At 38.8% G+C, this 17,762-nt stretch overlaps 2 protein-coding genes and 2 long non-coding RNA genes across 4 annotated transcripts; 2 read left to right on the plus strand and 2 right to left on the minus strand.

Moving 5' to 3' along the window:
• Positions 1–353: 353 nt before the first annotated feature.
• On the minus strand, positions 354–3,866 carry LOC118232963. The gene is made up of 3 exons (XM_035428240.1): positions 3,778–3,866; positions 3,177–3,302; positions 354–2,763 (listed from the first exon to the last, which is right to left on the minus strand). The coding sequence occupies exons 2-3, from the start codon at positions 3,194–3,196 to the stop codon at positions 1,275–1,277; spliced, it is 1,509 nt and encodes a 502-aa protein (XP_035284131.1). The 5' UTR covers positions 3,197–3,302; positions 3,778–3,866; the 3' UTR covers positions 354–1,274.
• A 1,767-nt stretch (positions 3,867–5,633) lies between these two features.
• Positions 5,634–7,603, plus strand: LOC118232985. Its single transcript, XR_004766432.1, has 3 exons — positions 5,634–5,774; positions 7,089–7,138; positions 7,459–7,603. It is a non-coding gene; the product is annotated as an uncharacterized LOC118232985 (long non-coding RNA).
• A 3,950-nt stretch (positions 7,604–11,553) lies between these two features.
• LOC118232960 lies at positions 11,554–14,133 on the minus strand. The gene is made up of 2 exons (XM_035428237.1): positions 14,014–14,133; positions 11,554–13,390 (listed from the first exon to the last, which is right to left on the minus strand). Exons 1-2 carry the CDS (start codon positions 14,031–14,033, stop codon positions 11,884–11,886), a joined length of 1,527 nt encoding a protein of 508 aa, XP_035284128.1. The 5' UTR covers positions 14,034–14,133; the 3' UTR covers positions 11,554–11,883.
• LOC118232986 lies at positions 14,098–17,541 on the plus strand. Its single transcript, XR_004766433.1, has 3 exons — positions 14,098–14,148; positions 16,337–16,386; positions 16,704–17,541. It is a non-coding gene; the product is annotated as an uncharacterized LOC118232986 (long non-coding RNA).
• Positions 17,542–17,762: the final 221 nt, after the last annotated feature.

Below are 17,762 nucleotides of genomic sequence, written 5' to 3' on the forward strand. Positions count from 1 at the left end.
TCATAAAACATTAAACATTTAATACATCGGCCTCCACAAACGTGCGGGTTTCACAGGATGCAAAACATCACACCACAGTGAATTTTGCCGTTTCAGCAGATAGTGAAGTTCAGTGCTTCTTGTAGGACCCCTGAAATAACTGGAACATCTGTCAGAATGAGAGCTATGTTACATCTACGGTGAAGATGGGAAGAGCTTCATAAAGTATGGAATCAGTGAGATTATACCAAAGGAGGGAGACCAAGATGGCACCCAAACCCCTTGTTTCCACTTCTGCATTTTACAATTAGATTCACTTTGATACTCCTCATTGGCTAATTTATTTCACATAAACATGCAAGTTGTCCAAACATTGTCCATTAGTTGGGTTGTCAAATGTTATCCAGATAGAAAGGTATTCACATATCGCACAAGTTCAGCAATACACAACACTTAGAAAATCAAACAGTAAATAGCTGAGAAACAAAGGCATTTAAGTAAATGATTGCTCGTATTCATAACTATTTTCATTGAGCAAATAATCGTCTTTGTCAATAGCTAAAGCATATATACAGTGAGCTCCATAATGTTTGGGACAAAGACAATTTTTCTTCATTTGGCTTTGTACTCCACAATTTTATATTTACACTCAAATAATGCATAAGTGCTTAAAGCACACTTCTCAACTTTTATCAAATTTTAGTACATGTTGGTATCACCATGCAGAAATAACATTTTATAAATGACCACCCCAACTCCGCCACCCATTTCAGGGCAACATAATGTTTGGAACAAATGGCTTCATCAGGTTTCTAATTAGTCAGGTGTGTTCAATTGCTTTGTTACTGCAAGTATATGAGAGCTTTCAATATCTTAGTTTTGATTCTAGGCTTTTGATTGCCTCTGTTATTGCCATCTTTCAGCATAAGCATAAGAACCAGATTGGTGCCAATTAAATTCAAGAAAGCCACTATGAGACAGAGAAATAAAAAAATAAAAAAGTCAGAGCTATAAGCCAAACCACAGGCTTACCAAAACTAACTGTTTTGAACATCATTAAGAAGAAAGAGAGAACTGCTGAGCTCAGTAATCTTAAAGAGCCTGGTAAGCTAAGGAAGAACTTCAGTTTATGACTGCAAAATTCTCACCCTAATAAAGAAACACTTTTCTGACAGATCAGAAACGCCCAGGAGGCAGGCATAGATGTGTCAGGTACTACTGTCTGCAGAAAACTTAACGCATAGAACTACAGAGGCTTCACTGAACACGCGTGCTCTCCGTGTGTGTTAATCTCCTCACACAGTCTTCTTCAGCATCATCTGCAGCTTTTCCACCTTCTTTGTGTCTTTCTTCTCCTTCAGCATTTCAATCAGCCTGAGAATGCTCTGAGGAGTAGAACCTGAATCAAACTTCAGAGCAAGCTGTTCAAGCTCGAGAACGGACCGGTAACACCTCTCCATCAGTTTGGTCTTCACAGCCTCTATGTCTTTCAGCTCTTTTTCAAGTCTGGATATTTCTGTGGTTAGTTTGTGCTTGGCATCTTTTTTAGGATCCTCATCTGTTATTCTTTCTTCATCTTCTTTTTGGTGGCCCTTGGAGCTGCAGGTTTCGGGAATGGCTTCATATTGTTTGCCCCGTAATTTTCTATAGTTTCTATATATAGTAGCACATAATCTCCATATAGCATGGCGAATGATATATACCGAATTCTTTAAAAAACCCCACATTAAGCATATACCGACCCACCATTTACAGCGGCGTGTCTCTGATGTATTCTGATAGATGTTACTTTTCGTCATGTCCTCTTTGTGCTCTTCCAAACTTTTCTGCAGCTCTTCAAGTGCCCTGTGCTTCTCCTTCTCCACTTTAATCTGACTCTCCAAGTTCCGGACACCCTCTTCCAGGAGACAATGTTCCTTCAAGACGTTTTCGGTCATCTTCAAGTTTTGCGGTTCCATTTTATCTAAAGTCTGAAAAAACTCTTTGAAGCTCTCTGCTCCATTATCCCAGGCTGTTTTATATGTTTCTTCGTATTTCTTAGCAAACTTCTGAAGAGAAAGGTTGTTGAACAGGAAGTAAACAGGTTCATTGTTTTCATCTTTGAGTAAAGGTGCACCATACTCAGAAAGAGCTAGAGGTGGTATCCAGTCTGAGAAGGTGATGAGAATCATGAAGTTTTTATTCATGTTTTTCCCAAAGTTGGACAGAATGGCATCAAAGATGTATTTCTGGCTGGGACTTAGGCGCTTTTGAGATGCCTTCACCACGAGGCAAACTGCATCTAATTGTTGAACATCACTTGAAGATTTCAAGAATATGTACAGATTCTGTGCAATGTTTTTATCTTTATCCAGACCTCTTGTGTTTCCATATCCTGGTGTATCAATGACTGTGAGGGAAAAAGGAACAGACAGCTTGTCCAGTCCAAAAATCTCATAGGCATTAATTTCAGTGTCTTGAGATTCAGTTTGGGACCTTTTGCCGTCATCTGGGATTATTTCAAACCTGATTTTATCTTCCCACTCTACACCCAGTATGTAGTTGACCATTCTATTGATGAGCGCAGACTTCCCTGTTCCTGTTTCTCCCACCATCATGATTGTCCTGTTCCTTTTGTTGGGGTCCTTTCTTCCAAACGTGTATCTCCTGGCTGTTTCATCTTTATTCAGTGCTCTCTTGACTGTGTTCAGCAGGTATATGTGTTTGGGTTCTGTTGCTGTCTGTACACTGTTCTTAATTATGTCTGACCACTTAGATGTAGTTTCTTTTTTTGTCGCAGAGTATCTAAAAGATTAATTGAAATAAAACAAAATAAGTCTTTTCATTTTGATATTTATAGTTGCCACATACACACATATTTGTCTCGGACATTCAGACAGATACAGGATAATCTGATAATTGAAGAGAAAATTATTTTTAAAAATTTTCAGCCTTATGAAACCAATTTTAACATTGCAGACAGCTATTCAGTGTACACAGAGGACAACTAATACATAATTCAGTGCACATAATTAAAACACTCCTTTGCCATAGATTTGTGCAAACACACACTCTCAAACAAATGATTGAGACCAGAGACAGAAATGCAATCTATGCAACAAATTAGCCATCTGCAGTACTCTAAAATACCAATATTACAGTAACTGCTGCATACAAACCATATATATCCCTTATAAACTGCAGTTAGACATCTTTACCTTAAGCAAGATTGTGCCATTGTTGAGTTCTCAGGTGCCAGTCCTCTAGTAAGTACAGAAAGAAAACTTAATTTTTGCGAACCAGGAAACACGCTTGCATGTGCATGAGAGGGACCTTCTCTGTACCTGAAAAAGAGATATTAATTTATTTATAAAGAAATATTCATTTATTTTGACAAGATAAAACCCACTGATTCACATTCAAAGCAGAAGGTAGCATCCTTTTCCTATGTGGTAAATCTTTCAGGAGGAAATCCACTCACCATCTTCCTCTCTGGCGAAAGGAAACAAGGCAAACAGGCAAAGAACATTGAAGTGTTCTGGTGTAAAAATGTAGTGTCTTGGAAACCTGTGTTCTAAATGTGGGTTCAGTCCTAAAAAGCTCAACTATCGCAGAAACCAGTTAGCTAGAATATATTCAAAATAGAAATTCACACCTGAATATTAATTAGGTTGTTTTCAACTTAACCTCACTGACATTGTAATGCTCCCAATCAGTGACATAAATCTGATGGAGTATAATTGCAAATGAGGATCTGACAGCATAAAACTCCAGAACGCATCAAGAATGAAGAGAAACCACACAAAGCTGCTCTCTCACCTGTGTTTGCCAGATCACTGTCCCAAAATGTGTGTCTTCCTGAGCCTCTTAACTTTTATATTCTAAGCAGGGAGGCATGCCTTTCTGCCCTGGGGTTAGGAAATGTGTTCTAATTGGCCATAATCGCACATGCTGATGTGTTTTGTTAACCAATTGCCTTCCGTTTTAAAGCATAAATTAACCCCTGCACCCTCTCCTTCCCATAAGAGGAAGAAGGGGCATGATCATATTTATTCTGTCAAAAACACTTTCACTTTTATTTTGAGTCACAGCTAGAAAAACAGAATGTTCTACTTTTTTTTTCAAATAAAAAATGTAGGCCGTATGGTGCTCTTAGTACAGACAATTATCAGTACAGCTATGTAGATTTCATTACTTCTTTTTAACATACAGAACTTTTCATTTTTTTATCAGTTTTAGAATTTAGGATTTTATCAGTTATAGAATAGTCACTTTAGGATTTAAGGATTCACCGAAGGGAGGGGGGTTTGTTGATTATAAAACACAAGTTGTCCAGTTATATAGGGAAAGTAGGAGAAAACTAAACAAATACCTCAGCTCTCAAATTAAAAGAGGAAAACTCTTAACTCTCTTTAACTGAAATCTCTTTTCGGTGTTTGTTTGGTGCGAACATCCCTTTGGGCACGTTGCTGGTGACGACCAATAGGCTGAGAGATCGGGGGCAGGTATTTCCCCAGCTTCAGATCCTTGGGGAGGGCTCCACCTGCTGGAGGACGGTGGTACGGCACACAGGAGAGGCCCTCGCGTGCAGCACTACGGAAAATTCCACCCGCGCCCAATACGACCACACTGCAGCCTGCAGCAGGAACGTTCCCGAAATGTTTGTTTTGTTTTGCACTTTTTACACCAGCACTGTAAACCAGGTCCTCGGTGTGAGACCAAACCAAACCAAGACCAAACCAAAACTTTGACTGCTGCGCTACCAGATCTTGAAATATCAAATATCATAGTGAACTCACTTGTTGTCTTCACAAGGACAGTGACATTATCAAATCACGCTATTACTTTTCACTACAAGTCAATTTATTAGAATCTTGCCCAGATGTTCTCACTACTGAACTAATGAAGAGATTAATTCAAATGCTCTTGCTCTAATTTAATGCTCATCCATCGAAGTATCCTGTGTTCCCATGTTCTGTTTTAGACCACCTGTCACAATAAACACCGCCATTATAAAACGAAAGACAGGTCAGCAGAGTTTCATGGCAGTAGAAAACCGGTGTCTATTGAGACTCTGGGAACCTAAGTGGCTTCTTGCAGTGTATTCTCATAGTTTGTGTATTTAAGATACACATTAGTTATAAATGCTGATCCTTATTTCTAATAGAAAAGAAAAAAATGTTGACCTAATACACTGAGTCAGGAAAGTGAACAAGGAAGGAACTTCAGATAATACAAAAAAATTTCACACGATTTTTCTTTTAATGTATAAAGCTTTATATGGTTTGGCTGCAGAATATCTTAACGAGTTACTTATTCTTTACTCTCCTCCAAGATTAATTTGTTCACAGGGTGATGGCTATTTGAAAATTCCAAGTATATCTAAAATTTTAATGGGCAGCAGAACCTTACAGACTTCCTGTCTCAAAACATACCTTGTGGGTGTGGCTTCTCACTAAAAAGTATTAAAATATTATTTGAATTCAAAATCAGATCTTCACGAAACTGGATGTATATCCTCGGCATGATTTGGTTCCACTCGGTCAACAGGTAGCCCTGTACTAGCATGCAAAAGATTGTGCAAATTGACCGATAGGGAGCACTACATTAATTCATAAGGCAATTGAATCCAAATGTATTTGCCTTTTTCACATATGTGCCTTGTGTCCCCTATCTTTTCTGGCAACGTGAGAAAATGGTACATGTCAGACTGAACTTCTCTGGCACTCAGGAATATGTGAATATCAGAAGAAAAACACGTTTGCCCTTTTAAGACATTTCAGGGCGTTCGTACACTGCCTCCGTCATGTTTCATGGTACTATAACTGCATCATTGTGACTTTAAAACTATTTTAGATAAAGGCACGTCTATGCTTCTTATGAACTGACCATTTTATTGCATGTGTCTACAGTTGGTTATTGCTATTTATATGGTTACATTGATGACGCTGTATGTTGATGGCTTATTAAACATGGTATTTCCTAACAAGCTGGTCTGGCTATGCTAATATAACACAGTTTGGGCTATCTTAATGTAACTCAGGCCTGGCTATGCTAAAGTAACACAGGTTGGGCTATCTTAATATAACTCAGGCCTGGCTATGCTAATATGACACAGGTCAGGCAATGCTAATGTAACACAGATTTGACTATCTTAATATAACTCAGGCCTGGCTATGCTAATGTACTCAGGCCTGGCTATGCTAATGTAACTCAGGTCAGGCAATGCTAATGTAACACAGATTTGACTATCTTAATATAACTCAGGCCTGGCTATGCTAATGTAACTCAGGCCTGGCTATGCGAATGTAACACAGGTCTGGCTATCTTAATGTAACTCAGGCCTGGCTATGATAATGTAACACAGATTTGGCTATCTTAATGTAACTCAGGCCTGGCTATACTAATGTAACACAGGTCTGGCTATGCTAATATAACACAGATTTGGCTATCTTAATGTAACTCAGGCCTGGCTATGATAATGTAACACAGATTTGGCTATCTTAATGTAACTCAGGCCTGGCTATACTAATGTAACACAGGTCTGGCTATGCTAATATAACACAGATTTGGCTATCTTAATGTAACTCAGGCCTGGCTATGATAATGTAACACAGATTTGGCTATCTTAATGTAACTCAGGCCTGGCTATACTAATGTAACACAGGTCTGGCTATGCTAATATAACACAGATTTGGCTATGCTAATGTAACTCAGGCCTGGCTATGCTAATGTAACACAGATTTGGGTATATTTATGTAACTCAGGCTTGGCTATGCTAATGTAGCACAGGTCTGGTTATGCTAATATAACACAGGTTTGGCTCACACACAGCACCTTTTAAGGAGATTCATATAAAAGATCAGAGTAGTAAAAAAAAAAAAACACAGAACCTTGTTAATTGCAGGACAGGCACTGAGACTATATCCAAACACGTACAAGCCTTTTAAAGCCAAATTGCTTGTATTAAAAAATATATTAAAATGTTTGAATGTATATTTAATTAACTGGATGTGCATCAGGGTTTCATCTGAGCTATTTACTGAATGGATGATAAAACAAATTAAGTACAAACATTTTAAAAGAGTTTTTTTTTTTAAACTAAAAGTCACTGTTCTTCCCTCAAGTAGCCAGACATCCTGTTACCATGGCTACTGAAGAACCACAGAACAAAACACAGGTGAGTACAGCTCACCTGCTGGGTATTTTACACTGTGAAGAACTTACTTTGTAAAGATAAACCTCTGCAAATGTGAATAGAATTTCCTCAAAAATTCACCTGTTGCCTAATAATGTATGTGTTACCACATACACTTTAAATGCACCTCTTACAGATATACATTTGTGAAGAGTAATCATTGGCTATCATTAGTAGTGTTGAATTATCTGTATCGACAATAAACGCAGTCCTGATTCATTTTCATGCAACTGCAAATTGAGTCATATGAATATGAAATTATGATGGCAGAGCAATTGTTCAGTGTTCCTCTGTGTTTCCAGGGAGACCCCACGATCGAAGCAGGCGACATTCATTACGCTTCTCTGGGCCGTCAGAACTGGAGAGAGAGGCCGCACACTCAGGGCGAGAGACACCATGTGATCTACTCCACTGTGGCTGGAGGGCCAGTTTAGTCAGAGGAGGACAGCACTATCTCCTCACAAAACAAAAACAACATCCTCACAAAACAATAACAACGTCCTCACAAAACAGTAACAACGTCCTCACAAAATGATAACAATGTCCTCACAAAACAATAATAATGTCCTCACAAAACGATAACAATGTCCTGACAAAACAATAACAACGTCCTCACAAAACAATAACAACGTCCTCACAAAACGATAACAATGTCCTCACAAAACAATAACAATGTCCTCACAAAACGATAACAACGTTCTCACAAAACAATAACAACATGCTCAATGCACTGGAGTAAACTATTCCTCAGACTGCACTGGTCATGTAATGGAGTATTTCAAAGTAATGTAATTTTTTAGATGATGGTAGAATTGTATAACTCTTATTCAGAATTTTCAGTGAAGCATGTTACTTAAGCGTTTCAAAATAAGCATTTGACCTAGGACTATTTCATTCTCATACAATCTTAAGTAAGTGTCACCTGTAAGATGTACGAATTGTGGAGGTGAAGTTCGGCTCATCATACTATTTATAAAATCAAAGGTCTTAAATGTCATATAGAATGAAAAGCAGTACTGGATCTACATAGCTGTAATGACATTAAATACATGACCTTAATTGAAATATTCTTGTTTTTGTTTCTGTATTTTACATGGATATTAATGTATTAGCTGTCCATCAATTTATTGAAATGTTTTCAAGTCAATGCTATTTGATCACCCAAACATTTCAGCTTAATCCAATTCTTTGCACCTTTTACACATTGTAAATACATTTGTAATTAAGGACAATAATATTGCCATTATAAATAACACATTCATGAGATAGTTCAGTTTGATTTCTCCTGGAGGAACAGTTTCATTATGTTTCCTTCTGTGAAAAAATGCATGCATTATTACAGGCACATTATTAATCTTATTGTCATGATGCCCTCAAGCGACCACTAGAGGGCGCCCACTACCGTTTCCGAGTTTTCCTGTCTCATTGTGTTCTCCTCTGATTAGTTCTCGTTATTGCATTGTATTATGTATGGGCTTTTGGTTGTTGCACGTGTATAGCGTAGTTCTGTTCAGGTGTAAGACATAGCATTTCATTCAAGATGCACTAATCATGGAGGTGAAGCTGTGCTCATTATGCAGTTCAAAGGTTAGAAATATAATACAGAATAAAAAGCAATATTCGATCTACAGTGTAATTACATTGGTTTGTAGCCAGAGGAACACACTTTAATTGAAATATTCCTGTTTTGTTTGTGTATAATCATGAATATTAATGTATTAGCTGTCCATCAATTATACAATCTTTCAGTACAATCCAATGTTGCATTCTTTCACGCATTGGCAATACATTTCATTCAGACATTTCATTTCAACTCACAATTTTAATTTAGAAATATGTATTGAGATTTTATGTTGGTGAAACTCCAGGCTCTGCCTCTTATCACTCTGTTTACAGAAGCCAGACAAAATGATAACAGGGAGTGACCCCGGGGATCATATGAGAGGCAGAGTCCACAGGTGGATGCTGGGGTGGTGGTGGGAGCGCTAAAACCTTTCTGAAAAAACAAATACAGAGGTAAGCAGAGCGAGCCAAGCATGGACAGCAGCAGTAGCAGCAGCAGGGATAGCACATTAGCAGCAGCAGCAGGGATAGCACATTAGCAGCAGCAGCAGGGATAGCACATTAGCAGCAGCAGCAGGGATAGCACATTAGTAGCAGCAGTAGCAGGGATAGCACATTAGCAGCAGCAGCATGGCTGAATGAGCAAAGGCATATACAGGTACGGTTGGCGATTTAAATAGCCCTCCCATCAAGGTGTAAGCATCATTGTGGTATAGCTCGGATTAAAGTATACTTTAAATCCAAAGGTGGCTTATTTCCAGCAGCCTTCCACATGTTCTTACATTCTACTGAAGATGCGAGGAACGGAGGCGAGGAAAGGATGCAAGGATAGATTAAATAATAAGTTATTACAAAGAGCCCCAGGTTGTGTTCTTACATTCTACCACACTACCTCCTTCTTCTTCACACACTCTTACTCCCCACACCACAACGTACAGCTCCCCCTGCTGTTTAGAAGCTGTAATGCAGACAAAACAGTCATGTGAACAGTCGAGTTCTGTCCAAACTAGCTCCACAAGATTTGCATTATTTGCATTATGCAAAGATATCCAAAAAAAATGTGTGCCATGTTTCTGTTTGATTTCTGGTGGAGCAACAGTTTTTGCCTTATGTGAAAAAATGTATGCAAAATTACAAGCATATCATTAATCTTATTTTATCTTGTGTTAAACATTTATGTTAAACCTTCTGCATTGACCTGAGACACATGACCATAACTTTATGAAAGGAAAACAGCAAAGGAGAGGAAAGACCAGGTGATGGATCAGTTGAAAGGGAGGAGTCAGTAGCTGCGTTCATACTTGACTTCTTCACCTGAATGCTTCAGTGCTGTTTCTGTACTCAACATGCTTTTGTAAACAGCAAAGGGAATGTGGTTTATCTGGAATTTACACAGTCATATACTGACTTTGCATTAGCCTGAATTCTTTTAGGCTGCAGGTGCTGAGTTCCTCCACAGCGCCAATTCACAGCACTGAATGCAAAAATACTTTTCACAGGAACAACAAAACTGTTTGGCCTTTTGAAAAACTAGTTACAGTGCATCATCACACATTTAACATTGCTATCTGTTATTAACTTGGTACCTCCCCATTGAAAAATCCAACTGACATAAGTGAGATGAAACACACCCATCAACTGACCTTAGAGGAATGTGTTTACTGCATTTTTTCCACAGGAACAAATAATGAAATGAGATATAGATGAGTCCTAACCACCCTCACCCCTTTTTTTTTAAAAGGCAAAAATAGCGAAAGCAAAACTGAAACAGAAGAGAATTGGGAATCCAACTTGCATGATAGGATTAAACACAAGTAGAATTACACATGATTTACAGAAACCTGGTCTGCCATAAAGGATAACTTAGAATATTCTTACAAGAACCACATTATTTCACAGAGGCACGTAGTGAACTGATGAGAGTTAGACAATCAGTCCTAACCTCCCCAACCGTCCCTCTCCCTTTCCCTACCATGCCCCTTTAATATATTTTTTAGCACCTGTATCCTCCTAGTGGACAGGCAACACTAGGGGTATGATTGTATTTGTCAAAACATTTGTTAGGGTATATACCTGGACATGACTGGACAGTTACAACGAATAAAAGCAAAGCTGAAACAGAAAGATACTAGGAACCCAAAAGGGTTCAAATCAAGTACAATTACAAATGGATTACAGGAGTATTGTGTATCATACAGTAAACAATTACTTTTAAAATACTGAAAACTGTAATGGTATATCTTTTATTTACATCTCTAGTAATACGAAGTACAATAATATTGCCAATATTAATCACAAAATAACCAATGCCAAAACAAATTCATGCCATGTTTCTGTTTGATTTCTCCTGGAGTAAGAGTTTTTGTCTCATGTGAAAAAGCGTATCTAAAATTACAAGCATATCATTAATCTTATTTTCGCTTGTGTTAAACATTTGTGTGAAAACCCTCTGCATTGACCTGCGACACATGGCCATTAATTTATGAAAGGGCAACAGCAAAGGAGAGGAAAGAACAGGTGATGGATCAGTCGGCTCCAACTGCAGTTTGTGTACATGACATTTCCATTGTAAACACAAAAGGGAAGATTGGCTGGTTCATGCACAAAGCAGTACTTCAGAGAATTGGGATTCACAGTTTCAGTCTATTTGGCCATTTTGTACAGGAAAACTAAAAAGTCAAAGTCAAGTAACACTAAAGAACTTTATAATAGTCAGAAAATCAACTTGCATGAGACAGAGCAAAATAACTTCTATTTGTGGATATTTGTTCAAATGATAAAACATACCAGCGAGTAAATAAAGATTTACTAAATAAATAAATATTTACAAAAATATTTTGACAATTCAAAAATAATAATTCCCATCACATTGTTCTGTTGAGCTTAAGAGTCTCTCTCTCTTCAGTAGTTTCTATGGCGATATGGACAGGTTCTGCCACTACAGGAAGAGATAGGTAAAGTTACAATCCTGATTGAATTCATCTTTGACAGTTTATTTTGGTAGCTGTTGTCTACTGTTGCTAATGCCTGTTTCACAGTAGGGACAACAGGGGAAGTCCTTGGTAAATAAGCGTAACTGTTTGCTCTATAATAATTTTGGCCCTACAACATCTACATGGAAAGCAGAAGAGCGTGCAACTGAACACACATCTTCTCCACGTCTGTTAATCTCTTTGCACAGTGTTTTCCAGAATATCCTGTAGTGTTTCCGCTTTCTCTGCCTCGTTGTTCCTCTCCAGCACTTCTATCAGCCTGAGAATACTCTGACGAGTAGAATCAGAATCAAACTTCAGAGCAAGCTCTCCAAGCTGGAGAATGCACTGGAAACACCTTTCAATGAGGCTGGTTTTCTCAGCTTCTGCATTCCTCAACTCTTGCTCACGTGTGGACATCACTTCCTCTCCTCTGGCTATCCTCCCTTCAAAAGTTTTTTTCAGGCCCTCACGAGTTCCTGTTTTTTCTTTGTATTCTGGCTTATATACTCTGTGTCCTTTTTCATGGTCATTGTAGCTGCATTTTCCGGGACAGGCCGTACATTTCCCACTCCAGTCCATTACATGACACCACCATGGGTCAGGTGCCCACGTACATGGAGTGTGGCAGGTTACCTCACACTTCTGACAGAGGAGTGCAGCTTCAACAGCTGGGACCTTCTTCATGACAACAGTTGTGTAATTATACTGAAAGTTATTATTTTTCCTCATGTCCTCTTTGTGCTCTTCCAGAGTTTTCTTAACTTCCTCAAGTGCCTTGAGCTTCATCTCCACGACCTTGATCTGACTCTCGAAGCTCTGGATACAAGCTTCCAGTCTCCGGCGTTCTCTCAAGACATTTTCAGTCATCCTCAAGCTTTGAGTTTCCATTCGATCCAAAGTCTGAAAGAACTCCCTCATGCTCTCAGTTCCGTTATCCCAGTGATGTTTGAATGATTTTTCATATTTATTCTGATAATCATTAAGAGGACAGTTGTTGAACAGGAAGTGAACAGGCTCATCTTTGGGGAAAGGTACACCAGAATCGATAACTGCCTCAAGAGCATTTGAAGGTGACGTCCAGTCAGAGAACGTGATGAGAGTCATGATGTTTTTCTCCATGTTCTTTCCAAAGAGGGACAGGATGGAATCAAAGATTTTCTTCTGGAAAGGAGTGAGATGATATGCAGATGCCTTCACCACAAGGCAAACTGCATCTAGTTCAACGATGTCGAAAGATTCCAGTAATCTGTACAGATTCTGAGCAATTATATCATCTTTCACTGTAGTGTCTCCATATCCTGGTGTATCAATGACTGTGAGTGAAAAAGGAACAGACAGCTCCTCCAGTCCAAAAATCTCATAGACAGTAATCAGACTGGTTTTTGGGTTTTTGCCTTCATCTGGAATGATTTCAAACCTGATCTTATCTTCCCACTCTACCCCCAGCATGTAGCTGACCATCATATTGATGAGCGCAGACTTCCCTGTTCCTGTTTCTCCTACCATCAGGATTGTCCTGTTCCTTTTGTTGGGGTCCTTTCTTCCAAAAGTGTATCTCCTGATGAGTCCATCTTTATTCAGTGCTCTCTTGACTGTGTTCAGCAGGTATGTTCTTATGGGTTCTGTTGCAATCTGTTTGCTGTTCTTAATTACATCTGACCACTTAGATGTAGCTTCTTCTCTTGTTGTAGAGCAACTAAAAGATAGAGAATTTTTTTTCCAAAGAACCATTTTGTTATTCATAGTAATTACCACACACACACACACACACAAACAGTCACACACACATACACACACGCGCACGTGCACACACATACACGCACACACACGCATGCACACACACACACACACACACACACACACACACACACACAAACACACACACGCATGCACGTATGCACATGCACACAGGTAAACACACATACACAGGCACACACACACACACTTGCACACACACATGCACACACACTTATCATGTACAGTATCATATATTATAATTGAAGAAAAAATCATTTAAAAAATGTCAACCTTAGTGAATATTCTTTATGAATCCAGTTTAAAGTGAAGACAGCTATTCAGTGTACACAGAGTACAATAATAAATGATTCAGTGCACATAATTAATACACTCCTTTGGCAGAGATTTGTGAGAACTGTATACACACCCTCAAACAAATGATTCAAACCAGAGACAAAAAGGAAGCCTGCGTGGCAGATCTGTCATCTGCAATGCACTGAAATACCAATATTACAGTAACCAGCTGTTGCAAACCAACAGTATGTGTACCGTAGAAACTGCAGTCAATAACTGCATTGTTACCTTCCATGAGATTGTGCCATTCTCAGGCTCTCAGGTACCAGTCCTCTTGTAAACACAGAAAGAAAACAAATACAGTGTCTTTGGCAACCAGGAAACACACATGCACAAGAAGGACCGTCTCTGCACCTGAGAAAGGTAAAGATATACATTTAAGATAAACCCCATTGATGCACATTCAAAGCAGAAAGTAGTTTCCTTTGCTTATGCGGCAAATCTTTCGGACACTCACCTTCTTCTTGTCCTACAAAAGGAAGCAGAGCAAGCAATTCTTCAAATACCACCCGGCTACAAATGTATGCAAATTACAAACTCACAACTGCAGGTAAATAAGCTTATTTTGAAGTTAACTTCACTGACATTGTGAAGCAAACGATCGGTAATACAGATCCAAAGATCCAAACAGCCTAAGGCGGAGGGGTTGGAGGGTGGGGCGAGGGGGGACTGTTGATTCAAAAACACAACTTGTCCAGTTATATAGGCATGGTAGGAGAAAACTAAACAAATACCTCTGCTCTCAAATTAGAAAAGGAAAACTGAACGCTCTCTTTTCATTTCTGTTTAACTGAAATCTATTTTCGGTGTGCATTTGGTGCGAACTCCCCTTTGTGCACGTTGCTGGTGATGACCATAAGGCCAAGAGATCGGAAGCAAGTATTTCCCCAGTGACACCTTTCCCCAGCGCTAGCTCCTTGGGGAGGGCTCCACCTGCTGCAGGGAGGTGGTATGGCACCAAGGAGAGGCCCCTCATGTGCATCACCCCAGAAAATTCCAGCTGTGCCCAATACGACCACACTGCAGCCTGCAGCAGGAACGTTCCCGAAATGTTTGTTTTGTTTTGCTCTTTTTACACCAGCACTGTAAACCAGGTCCTCGTGTGAGACCAAACCAAACCAAACCAAGACCAAACCAAAACTTTGACTGCTGCTATACCAGATCTTGAAATATCAAATATCATAGTGAACTTGCTTGTTGGCTTCACAAGGACAATGACACTATCAAATCACGCTATTACTTTTCACTACAAGTTAATTTAGTGTTCTTGTGTATTAGAATCTTGCCCAGATGTTCTCACCAATGAAGAGATTAATTCAAATGTTCATGCTCTAATGTAATGCTAATCCAAATAGAGCATGAGCATCTCACTAAAAATTACTAAAATATTATTTGAATTCAAAATCAGATCGTCACGAAACTGGATGTATATCTTTGGCATGATTTGGTTCCACTCGGTCAACAGGTAGCCCTGTACTAGCATGCAAAAGATGGTGCAAATCGACCGATAGCGAGTGCTACATTAATTCATAAGGCAATTGAATCCAAATGTATTTGCCTTTTTCACATATGCGGCTTGTGTCCCCTATCTTGTCTGGCAACGTGAGAAAATGGTACATGTCAGACTGAACTTCTCTGGCGCTCAGGAATATGTGAATATCAGAAGCCCTTTTAAGACATTTCAGGGCGTTCGTACACTGCCTCAGTCATGTCTCATGGTACTGTAACTGCATCATTGTGACTTAAAAACTATTTTAGATAAAGGCACGTCTATGCATCTTATGAACTGACAATTTAATTTCATGTGTCTACAGTTGGTTGTTGCTATTTATATTGTTACATTGATGACGCTGTATTTTCTGTATTAAACATGGTATTTACTAACAAGCTGGCCTGGCTATGCTAATGTAACACAGGTCTGGCTATGCTAATATAACACAGATTTGGCTATCTTAATGTAACTCAGGCCTGGCTATGCTAATGTAACTCAGGCCTGGCTATGCTAATGTAACTCAGGCCTGGCTATGCTAATGTAACACAGGTCTGGCTATGCTAATATAACACAGATTTGGCTATCTTAATGTAACTCAGGCCTGGCTATGCTAATGTAACACAGGTCTGGCTATCTTAATGTAACTCAGGTCTGGCTATGCTAATATAACACAGATTTGGCTATCTTAATGTAACTCAGGCCTGGCTATGCTAATGTAGCACAGGTCTGGCTATGCTAATATAACACAGGTTTGGCTCACACACAGCACCTTTTAGAGAGATTCATATAAAAGATCAGAGTAGTAAAAAAACACAGAATCTTGTTAATTGCAGGACAGGCACTGAGATTATACCCAAACACATACAAGCCTTTAAAGCCAAATTGCTTGTATTAAAAAATATATTAAAATGTTTGAATGTATATTTAATTAACTGGTTGTGCATCAGAGTTTCATCTGAGCTATTTAATACATGGATGATAAAACAAATTAAGTACAAGCATTTAAAAAGAGTTTAAAAAAAAAAAAACTAAAAGTCTGTGTGTTCTTCCCTCAAGTAGCCAGACATCCTGTTACCATGGCTACTGAAGAACCACAGAACAAAACACAGGTGAGTACAGCTCACCTGCTGGGAAGTTTACGCTGCAAAAAAATAACTTTGAGAAGAAAAACCTCTGGAAATGTGAATAGAATTTCAAAAATTCACCTGTTGCCTAATAATGTATTTGTTACCACATACACTTTAAATGCACCTCTTACAGATATACATTTGTGAAGAGTAATTACTGGCTATCATTAGTCGTGTTGAATTAACTGTATCGACAATATACGCAGTCTTGATTCATTTTTATGCAACTGCAAATTGAGTCATATGAATATGAAATTATGATGGCAGAGCAATTGTTCAGTGTTCCTCTGTGTTTCCAGGGAGACCCCACGATCGAAGCAGGCGACATTCATTACGCTTCTCTGGGCCGTCAGAACTAGAGAGAGAGGCCGCACACTCAGGGCGAGAGACACCATGTGATCTACTCCACTGTGGCTGGAGGGCCAGTTTAGGTCATGGTCAGAGGAGGACAGCACTACGTCCTCACAAAACAATAACAATGTCCTCACAAAACAATAACAACGTCCTCACAAAACAGTAACAATGTCCTCACAAAACAATAACAACGTCCTCACAAAACGATAACAATGTCCTCACAAAACAATAACAATGTCCTCACAAAACGATAACAATGTCCTCACAAAACAATAACAATGTCCTCACAAAACAATAAAAATGTCTTCACAAAACAATAACAACTTCCTTATCACACTGGAATAAACTATTCCTCAGACTGCACTGGTCATGTAATGGAGTATTTAAAAGTATTTTACTTTTTAGATAGCACAACGCCCTCACAAAACAAGACAAACACTGAAATAAACCATTCCTAAGACTGCACAGTTCATGTAACTGAGTATTTAAAAGTAATTCAGTTTAGATGATGGTTGACTTGTATGACACTCCTGTGGCTTTTTGAGAATTTTCAGTGAAGCATGCTACTGGCCAAGAAGTGTTTCAAAACAAGCATTTGCTTTAAGACTGCTTCATTCTCATAATCTTAGCTAAGTATTCATTTGAAGATGTACTAATCACAGAGGTGAAGCTGTGCTCAGTATAGGATGAATAAAATCAAACGGTTTGAAATGTAATACGGACATAAAAAACAGTGTTGGACCTACATACCTGTAATGACATTGGTTTGTAGCCAGAGGAACATTGGACCTTAATTAAATATTCTTGCTTTAATGAATTAGCTGTCCATCAAATTATTGAAATCTATTCAAGTTAATGCTATCTGATCATACAAACATTTCAGCATAATCCATTTTTTGCATCTTTTACACATTGTTAACTGAGATGGCAGGTATGCCATCCCGTCAAGTTGGCGGGGTGGCATGCCCCATACCTATACAGCAGAGAGTTTGGCACTTTTCAGG

This window comes from Anguilla anguilla, chromosome 8 (genome assembly GCF_013347855.1).
Source record: "Anguilla anguilla isolate fAngAng1 chromosome 8, fAngAng1.pri, whole genome shotgun sequence".
In the NCBI taxonomy this organism is placed as follows: Eukaryota; Metazoa; Chordata; class Actinopteri; order Anguilliformes; family Anguillidae; genus Anguilla; species Anguilla anguilla.

Excerpts from the sequence above, each read along its gene's own strand:
- LOC118232963 (XM_035428240.1), bottom strand. The coding sequence starts at position 3,196 with ATGGCACAATCTTGCTTAAG. Across the intron at positions 2,764-3,176 it reads ATGGCACAATCTTGCTTAAG|ATACTCTGCGACAAAAAAAG; the intron begins GTAAAGATGTCT and ends TTAATCTTTTAG.
- LOC118232960 (XM_035428237.1), bottom strand. The coding sequence starts at position 14,033 with ATGGCACAATCTCATGGAAG. Across the intron at positions 13,391-14,013 it reads ATGGCACAATCTCATGGAAG|TTGCTCTACAACAAGAGAAG; the intron begins GTAACAATGCAG and ends TCTATCTTTTAG.